The sequence below is a fragment of the Zea mays genome, chromosome 10 (assembly GCF_902167145.1).
Source record: "Zea mays cultivar B73 chromosome 10, Zm-B73-REFERENCE-NAM-5.0, whole genome shotgun sequence".
Classification (NCBI taxonomy): Eukaryota; Viridiplantae; Streptophyta; class Magnoliopsida; order Poales; family Poaceae; genus Zea; species Zea mays.
In genome coordinates, this window is record NC_050105.1 from 22,993,992 (window position 1) to 23,003,795 (window position 9,804).

Genomic DNA, 9,804 nt, shown 5'->3' on the forward strand with positions numbered 1-9,804 from the left:
CACTATTGGCCCCACCTACTCCTGAGTGCAAGGACCCGCTTGTGAGGTCCCAACTGCATGGTTGCCTACACCTATGTATGATCATTGTCAATTGTTGGAGTTGGAGGCTTGTGTGCCCTCCCCATATAAAATGGAATGTACAATACGAAGATATGATTTGTGACATAATTTATTTCATTGGTCAAAGATTATGAAGAGAAGAGATTGATCTAGTTTAAAATAGGTGGTCAAACTATTAAGATAAGCAAAAATGTTGACATTGGGCATATAGCTCTACTTGGGCGATCTAATTTTACATATGTTGCTAGGAATGAGTGATGATTGAAAGTTGAGATCTCAAATTAGAATTATAGGTTTATCCTTATGTGCTAATCGTATTGACCAACCGCTGGGGTTGATTTGAGGTGTCGGAATTTTCAAAGATGGTGGGACTAAAAAGCCCACCAATGACTAGATTTTTGCCTCTCTTGAAATAGTGGTGGTTGTCGCCTGTGGCCTAGCTACTGAGCCCTAAGGACTTAATGTCCATTGTTGGGAGCATTGGGAGCCCTCACACTCACTAATATTTAATGGTGTTCATCTTGGATATTGAGTGAGCATTTATAGTGTGATACATTGAGTGAAACTAGGTGGAGTGTTGCAAACTAGATTGTTGGTTACTCTTGGAGGTTGCCACCTTCTAGATAGCTTGGTGATTTGTGGTCTCTGTTGAAATATGCTTGGGTGATTGTGTGTGACTCTAGAGAAGGATTTATGAGGGGGTATGATGCTTGCGTTACGGTGTGAAGGACAACTACTAGTAGAACGATGTGGGAAGAGTATCAAGTGGTCTGACTAAATCAAAGTGCTAGACCTCTTATATAGGCATTACCTTTGATGAAGAGAATGATCTTATGTGATCATCACTAGCAAGAGAATGGATGAAAAGTTTGAACTTCCTCAATGGGAATTAAGTGGATGACAATGTAACAAACCTCGAAAAATATCATGTTATTATCTTTCTATTGGTTTGCAATTCTCTATTACAACCTTGTATTTATCTGTTATTATATTATACTTGTTTTGTTGCACTTGCATAGTTTATGATTTAGGGTAAAATCGTCTTTCCAGCCACGGTTGCCCATCGATTTAGCCGACCCCTGATCGAGCCCCTCTTTCGTCCCAGGTTCATGACGTCTTAGGGCATGTTTAGAAACATACCAGTTTTTTAAAAACCAGTTCCATCCCCAATTTCAAGAAACTGGTTTATGAAAAAAGTTGGGTGGAGGTGTTTGAAACTCAATTTCTAAGAAACCAGTTTTTAATTTTTTTATACATAATTACTAGCATATTCTTCCTCTATTTTAAAAAACGGTGGCAGTAGATGTAAATTCCATGAAACCAACAAAAACATGATGTAATTAAACAAATAAAAGCTAGTTTTAGCTACGAGAGAGTAGTTTCTTAGTTTTTAAGAGATTGGAAATCTAGGTTTTATAAACGGTGACATAAACTTTTATGTTTGCAACCACTCTAGTTTCTACTAATAATATGGGAAATTGGAAATCCCATAAAAAATAGTGTTGTCAAACTAGCCCTAAACATGCCCTTAAAAACTCAGGGGTAAAATCGTCTCTCCGGCCATGATCGCCTATCGATTTAGCCGACCCCTGCCGAGCCCCTCTTCCGTCCCAAGTTTACGACCCGACGTCCGAGGGGGAGAGGTTCCTCTGACGTACTGCAGGGGGCAGTAGGGTCACTGCACGCGGGCCCTGTCGCACGCGGGGGCCACGCGGCAGTGCCCTCTTCCCACGTCAGAGGATCTCGTTCCCGTCCGAGGACCCCCGCTTCTCCTTCTCCTTGCTCGGACCCCTACAGACAATCACACATATACACACACACGCAGCAGGTACCCGCGCTCGTGCTCTTACCGCGCCGGGATGGGCGCGAAGGGGATGGCGACGGCGGCGGGGACGGCGGTGTTGCTATACCTGGTGCTGTCGGGCCGGCTCTGCGGGGACGCCGCCGGCGACGGCGGCAACCTGGATGACCAGCTGATATCGTCGGCTGTTTCGGCGGCGGCTGAGGCGCGGAGGCGGAGGAAGGAGGACGCCCGGGCGCGGCGGGAGCAGCGGCGGGCGTCGCGCACCAAGTGGCGGTGGCCCGAGCGCGCCCCGGACGGGTGGGGCGAGGCGGCCGCCTTGGCCGCGCGCACCGTGCGCTTCACCTGGGCGGAGACGCTCGGCAAGTGGGCCCTAGGGGAGGTCTCCTTCGGTATCAAGCACTACATGCGCCAGCAGGTACGCGTGCCAGTGCCTGCGCCGGTTCCTCCACGATCGCCGGCTGCGCGACGCCCACTAGGAGTAGCGCTCTCCTCCCCGTTGTGCCGTACTGCCGTTACATGTTTGTTTGTCAGTGGCTTTGTCTTGCGCCAGAATTTTTTTCCCAAGATTTTTCACTTTTGGAATTCATTGCCTGCCTGGTTAACTTGGATGTGATGTGTTTGCTTCCGTGGAATTTCTCTTGGTCAAGCACTCAAGGTTCGTTTGTCGCCTTTTCTTTTCTTTTCCTTTCTCCTTTATTATCTTATTTGAAAACCGCGAAATAGAAAATATCTCCTGTAAAGAATCTTGCGTGCAAGAAAAGATGGGGAAGAAACGCCCCCAATCTGCGCGAGTTTCTTTCCCTCGTGGTCCGATTTTTCGTTGCGCATTTATGCTGTGCTTTTTGAAAATATTGGACTGTTCTGAGTTACTCGCATAACTTGCTGAAAATCTTTTTGGTCCAGTTTTGAAGCAAGTCCATATAGTTGCTTCAACTGGGACTATACCTTAATACGTAGTAGTAATAGTAAATCCTAAGTACTTCTATGCTGCAACATGTTTCCTTGCTAGCTTGGAGGTTACATGAGTACTTTGCCTAGTTTGAGTCTTTGAGAACAAACTACCGAGTACGTGAATGCGCGTTGTCTTAGTTTTTTTTTTTTTTGTGGAATTCTTGTTATACAATTCTACCAACAGTTCAACGAGCTTCAATTATTTTCTAGTACTACTTTGCTGACATCTGTATTGTCGAAATTGATCGTATGCAGTTAGCTTTTGAGCTCACCATCCATGTATAGTATTGCGTTTCCTTCAATAATTTCGTGATTTTGGTGCATCATGGGAGTGGGACTACTTTAGCATACTGCATACCTATTAAATTTGACTCATTTTGATTGTTTAAGAAGACTGTGCGCGTGCGTGTAAGCAATCCTACTTTCGGTTTTTCCCTCCCAGAAACCAGACTCCAATACTCCACTTTGATTAATTTAGGTTCCCGAAATTGTAAAGTTAAGTGGTCGTTGGATTTGAACCAGATACCTAACTGATAAGATGCTACCCACCTTTAGCTGCTCTAAGTATTCTACATTCTAGAATCATAGGTGCTGTTTTTTTTTCAGAAATCGGTCTGCTCATTTGCCTTTACTGTACTTTTATCTTATTTCTGTAAGCCGTTGGATAAATGATAGATATCAGTTTACTCTTACAGGGCAATCTGCAGCATGAGTATGCTGGAAGTGATTCTGTACTACTGGATGGGCCTGAGGTAAGGCAGGAGCTGATTTCGCTGCTCAGATATCTGAAGCAATGCATGTATTTCTCGAAGAAGCCATACAACGTGTTTTTGGAGTATGGTGGTTATGGCCAGAATGATGTTCTTATAAAGAAATCTAAGGCGAGGGTGCGTAAGTATCAGTTAACTCTCTGTTGTCAATTATGTGTTGAGACTCAACATCCCAAACTTGTCGCGGGCCAATATTTTTCTGTTCATTCCACTACTGACAATAAATCAGGAGTAACTGGACGATATCCTGTTCTATCATACAGATCTTGAAGCCTGCCTTCACAATTGTCTGTGACAGAAGTAGCCAATGCTTTCTCCTCTTCATTAGGGGGGCTATCAGTGTTAAGGAGCGGTTGACAGCAGCAACTGGCGCAGAGGTTCCATTTCATCACGTTGTGGTCCAGGAAGGTCAAGTCTCCAACCTAGTGTTGGGTTACGCTCACTGTGGAATGGTTGTAGCAGCTCGATGGATTGCAAAACAAGCCATTCCTTGCCTGAGTAAAGCAATCGAGCAATTCCCAGAATATGAGGTTAAGGTAATTTCTTTCAGCTCTTGCCGAGTATCTCCAGGTGATCTTTTGATGTTATTGTCAAAAACTCATGGTATTATATATTGATGAGTTTTCTATGCTCCATTCTTTTAGATTTTGTGCTTCTGTATTCAACTACAGTTCTGTAACTCATATTGATGCTTACCTGTCTGCCTAGTAAATTGCACAAAAATCAACATAAGATGTGAATGCTAAAGCAAGTGGAACTGCAAGTTTTTTTTAAGTGGAAATGCCAAATACATTTTTCCTTTCTTCAAGCCAAAGCAAATGAACTTTGAAACACTCTTGCAGTAAAGTATCAGCAACGGACTTTAGGATTCTCTAGTGCTGAGCGGGAATCTGAAGAAAATAGATTGCCTAAGTACTGAGGTACAAGCTTAAAGTTATGACTACCATGAGTAGAGAGAATAAGTGGACCACACTCATGAATGTAAAATTGTTAGGACAATAATATGAAACTAATGCTGAATAACTTACTAATGTTGGAGCTCATTTGTTCATTGACTTTCATATTTATTTATGTGATTTCAGTGAATTTTGTTAGCTAACCAGTGCATGTCTACTCAAACGTTCATGTTTAGAAGCTAAAGGACGCTATTTGCATTTGTTTTGGTTTACTTGTTGTTCATCTTAGATGATTTCTTGTCTTGGGAGGGACTTCTATCTAGCCCCATATTTCTTTATATCTATCTTTTATCACAGACAGTATATGGTGTTAAATATTTATGTCTTCTATCTGACCCTTCCTTCATTTTACTTATTTTGTTCAGATCATTGGACATTCAATGGGAGCTGGGATTGCAACAATACTAACATACATCCTTCGCGAGAATGAGAAGCTGGCATCATCCACTTGTATTGCATTTGGGCCAGGTACTGCACTGAGGAGTATAGTTTACTTTGAACAACATAAGTTGAGAAAAATCATTACATTTAGAGCAAACAGTATATTTTACACATTATTGGCATGCTGCCACACTACTATGTCTTGTAAGGCTATCTCCAGCAGCTTGCCATCCGCATATCCATATTCGAACTTCAATCTATAAACAGTGCAAAAACAGTGTTTTAGATGGTCATATGAGTGCACGGTCTAATGACTGCTCACTGGTTCACCTGCTGGTATTTGCATTCACACTTTTCGTTTTGTAGAGGGTATTAGTCATATTAAAAATTAAAAGAATGGCAAAAGATAATTATGTTGTATTTATGCTTAATGATAACTGGCGTCGAAAAAATTTCATTCATTGCCTCAAAGACCAAAATGGCTCGACAACAACACATGAATGCAAGGCCGCGAAAATACAATCTCACTTTGAAAATATGTTGAGTCGTCCACCCGCTCCGAGAATAGACTTCAACTGGGCGACGCTTGGATTACGACACCATGATCTCTCTTCTTTAGTTACTCCATTCTCAGAGGAGGAGATCAAAAGAGCCATTGATCTGTTGCCCATTGACAAGGCGCCGGGACCTGATGGTTTCACTGGGTTATTTTTTAAGACGTGCTGGAGCATAATAAAAGGGGATGTCATAAGGGCGGCCAACGCTTTCCATGCTCTACGTTGTGGCAGCTTATCACTCATCAACACCGCTAATGTAATCCTAATCCCAAAAAAAGAAGGGGCCGAAGAAGTGGGTGATTTTAGACCGATAAGCTTAATACATTCCTTCATAAAGCTTATTTCCAAGATACTGGCATTACGACTTCAGCCCCATATGAACGCGATCGTCTCCACTTGTCAAAGCGCCTTCATCAAGAACAGGAGCATACATGATAACTTCTTGGCAGTGCGTACTGCGGCACGTCGTTTTCATACAAACAAGACCCCAACACTCTTGTTCAAATTGGACATAGCAAAAGCCTTTGATTCGATATGTTGGGAGTATATCCTCACCCTCCTTGAGCACCTAGGCTTCCCTATAAGGTGGCGGGAATGGATTGCGGCAATTCTCTCCACCTCAACCTCAAGAGTCATCCTTAACGGCGTACCAAACCCCCCTATCTGGCACGGGCGAGGCCTAAGGCAAGGCGACCCCCTATCTCCTCTTCTTTTTGTCATTGCAATAGATCCCCTGCAAAGACTCCTCGAAGTAGCAACTGAATTCGGAATGCTCACCAAGCTCCGTGGTCGCTCGTCCGACCTGCGCATATCGATGTTTGCGGATGATGCGGTCATATTTGTCACGCCCACAAAAGGTGAGGTATCTATGCTCGCAAGGATTCTGGAACTTTTTGGTGAAACCACAGGCCTAAAAACAAATTTCCACAAGTCCACAGTAGTGCCAATCCAGTGTAACAACATCAACCTCTCTGACGTTCTATCTGGTCTACCGGCCTCGAGGACTTCCTTCCCCCTCAAATACCTTGGACTACCTTTGTCCATGAACAGACTCAAACGGGTGGACTTCCAGCCATGGATTGACAAAGTCTCTGCAAAGCTGAGTACATGGAGCGGGAAAAACCTTTCGGCGGCTGGCCGCCTCACACTAGTCAATGCAGTGCTAACCTCGCAGGTCACCTATCTGCTCCTAGCCCTAAAACCGCCCCAAAGGGTGTTGGATTTCATTGACTCAAAACGTAAGCAATTTCTTTGGGCTGGTTCAGAGAGATTAACCGGCGGTAAATGCAAAGTCAACTGGGTCTGTGCAGCAAGACCAAAACAATACGGTGGTTTAGGCATTCTGCACCTTGGTTTTTTCTCGCGGGCCTTACGCCTCAGATGGTTGTGGCAGGAGGCCAAACTGTTAAATACTCAGAGGATGGCGAAAGATATACCTTGCAATATGTTGGACAGGAGACTGTTTGCAGCAGCAACCTCAGTCAGGGTGGGGGATGGTAAGTCTTCTTTGTTCTGGGAAAGTGCCTGGCCTAAGGGGTACGACACCTAGAGACACCTTCCCTTTGACCTACTCCATTTCTAACGGCAAAAATAGATCCATCCATGAGGCTCTCTCAAACAACCGATGGATTCAGGACCTACATTTTAATCACAATGATTTTTCTGCCGCGCACATACATGAATATTGTCAATTATGGTGCGAGGTAAATCAGCTTCGCTTAATGCACAATACCCCCGACCTTATCAAGTGGAAGTTTACTATGAGTGGCCAGTACACAACTCAGTCAGCCTACCAAGCGCAATTTTATGGCTCCACATGCAGGAATTTTAATAGTATAATTTGGAGAGCTTGGGCGCCACCAAAGTGCAAATTCTTCAGTTGGCTTGCTGTTCAAAATAGAGTTTGGACAACAGACAGGTTGGCAAGAAGGGGATGGCCTCATAATCCGCGTTGTGTCCTATGCGCCTCATGCCCAGAATCTGGACTACATCTTTTTGCTGAATGTTGCTTCACCAGACATATTTGGGCTGATTTGAGTATTTGGGCTGCAATTACGGAGATCCACCATTCTTCTTGGCAACCTGTAGATTCGGTGCACCAATGGTGGTCGAATCTTGCAACATCCGCAGTGAGAAGCGTGAAGGGATTGCGAACCCTCATCATCCTCGTGTCTTGGACAATTTGGTGTGAGAGAAACTCGCGAATCTTTGAGCACAAAGAGAAGACCGTGACACAGACTATAGCGATGATTAAGGAGCAAATTCGCCTGTGGATTCTAGGAGGAGCAAAACACTTAGCAAGGCTGGTGTAGGTTTTGGGGAAGGAGAGGGGTTGGTTTTGGAACATTTGTGTCACCATACTTAATGTCTCCTTCCCTAGTGTGATGTACTTGTATATTTTAGCCCTCGCTGGCTCTCACCTTCTTTTTAATATAACAGGCAATTCTCTTGCCAGTTTTCAAAAAAAAAAAAACTGACGTTTTAAGATGGCTTTATTGAGTTTTCTATCACTAGAACACATTCTTCCGAATTATCCCTAAGCCTAGATCATTACTATAATCTATCATCTCTGGAAAGTTTCTCTGTTGTCTGAAAATTCTCTTTGATTGCTTCGTTTGATATATTTACATTTCCACTGTCACTATTCAGCTGCTTGCATGACATGGGACTTGGCTGAGTCGGGTAAAGACTTTGTTACCTCCATCGTTAACAGAAATGACCTAGTGCCATCACTTGGCCTAGTTTCTGCTGCCAAGCTTCGGGCAGAGGTACCTCTCGGTCTATTCATTTGATGATATTTGAGTATCTAAGCAAAGTGGAACACTGAGTTATATTGAATGGTTAAGTAGTAGTTTAGAAGGAAGGATAATTATTCTTCAAACAATTTCTTCGCTTAAAAGAAAACATATATTTACTCTTGCACTGAATGTTGGCAGGTTATGTCATCGTCTTGGGCACATGACCTTCGCAAACAAATTCAGCAGACTAGATTCTTAGGTTTTGTGAACCGTTCTGTGAGTTTCATAAGGTCTCATGTGCCCTTTGTCTCTGATCCAAGATCGAAGGTTGTGGATGTTGATATGATGCAATCTCAGAGTCCTGAGGTATAACAAGAACTAGTTCTTAAACAGATAAAATGGCAAATCTATTATGTCTAGTACTTATGGGTCGATTCCTCATTGTTTTTGGTAGGCTGGGAGTAAGCCTTCAGCAGATACCCATGCTGTGGTGAAGAAACGCCCTGCACTGGCTTGCTGGTCATGTGTGGCTGCACCCAAACAGAGTATGGAATCGTCAATACAAATTGAGGGCACGAAAGTTCAAACCGACACTGGTGTCCAAACTGAGAAAACTACCGAAGCGGCAACTGCTGCGCTAGTCTCAATCCATCTTGGTGAACTAAACCTTCAAGAACCAGATAACAGAGAGGAAAAGGGATCAGCATTGACAGAAACAGATGAAGACGCCATGGAGCTTCTGGAGTCCTTGACCGACGAGAAGCAGTTGCCATCATCGTCAAGCTCTGGTCAAGAGCCACACCAGCTGTACCCCCCAGGGAAAATACTCCACATGGTTGGATTGCCAGCAGCGGAAGAGGCAACCACGAGTCAGCAAGGAGCCCAGGAGGAGGTCATCGCCCTATATGAGACACCCCGACATTTGTACAGTAAGATTCGCCTGGCGAGGTCCATGATAGGAGAACATTACATGCCCAAGTACATCAAGACAATGGAGCAGTTGATAGACAAGCTTGCAGAGGACATCGACGACCAGCTGGACTCCTTGTAGCATCAAAAGTGTGTACAGGATAATTATTGTACAGATCATGAAAAGGAAAGTCATTCTTTCAGATTGCTTGTGCGTAATTGTAGTTGGTTTAAGTTTTGTGATGGCGATCTAGAAGATGTACAACACTGCCAGTTGGGCTCTGGTCTGTTTATTCTTGGTCATTCCACTTTGGCAGGCACCTCAAGAAAAGCTCAAAGAGCTGCGCCTGGTGATGATCTCTGTAATTTCAACAGCACTAGTTTTCTTTAGCTGTGAATATTTAATATATTAACCATTAATTTGTGGGCATCATCTCTTTCAGGAGACTAGGGATGGTAGTCTAGCTTTCGTAGCCGGGGTATGGATGTGAAATTCTACCATGGGCATCAGCGAGTTGGGTACCCAAAACAAGACGAGTAGGGTACGTGAAAGATCCAGATTGGTTTTTTATTGAGTAATAACAACTAATGAACTAATGCTTTCCTTAAGATAATAAGCTATGTTAGTCCACAAAGTAAGATTGAGCAAGGATTGAAGTATGGTGGATATCCAGTTTT

The 9,804-nt window shown here is 43.6% G+C and overlaps 1 protein-coding gene across 1 annotated transcript; it reads left to right on the forward strand.

Annotated features, from left to right (window-relative positions):
• The first annotated feature begins 1,725 nt into the window (after positions 1-1,725).
• Positions 1,726-9,556, forward strand: LOC100281750 (triacylglycerol lipase). Its single transcript, NM_001154670.2, has 7 exons — positions 1,726-2,279; positions 3,511-3,702; positions 3,849-4,121; positions 4,907-5,009; positions 8,129-8,247; positions 8,416-8,583; positions 8,672-9,556. Exons 1-7 carry the CDS (start codon positions 1,920-1,922, stop codon positions 9,266-9,268), a joined length of 1,812 nt encoding a protein of 603 aa, NP_001148142.2. The 5' UTR covers positions 1,726-1,919; the 3' UTR covers positions 9,269-9,556.
• The last annotated feature ends 248 nt before the right edge of the window (positions 9,557-9,804 follow it).

Excerpts from the sequence above, each read along its gene's own strand:
- LOC100281750 (NM_001154670.2), top strand. The coding sequence starts at position 1,920 with ATGGGCGCGAAGGGGATGGCGACGGCGGCGGGGACGGCGGTGTTGCTA. Across the intron at positions 2,280-3,510 it reads AGCACTACATGCGCCAGCAG|GGCAATCTGCAGCATGAGTA; the intron begins GTACGCGTGCCA and ends TTACTCTTACAG. Across the intron at positions 8,248-8,415 it reads CTGCCAAGCTTCGGGCAGAG|GTTATGTCATCGTCTTGGGC; the intron begins GTACCTCTCGGT and ends GAATGTTGGCAG.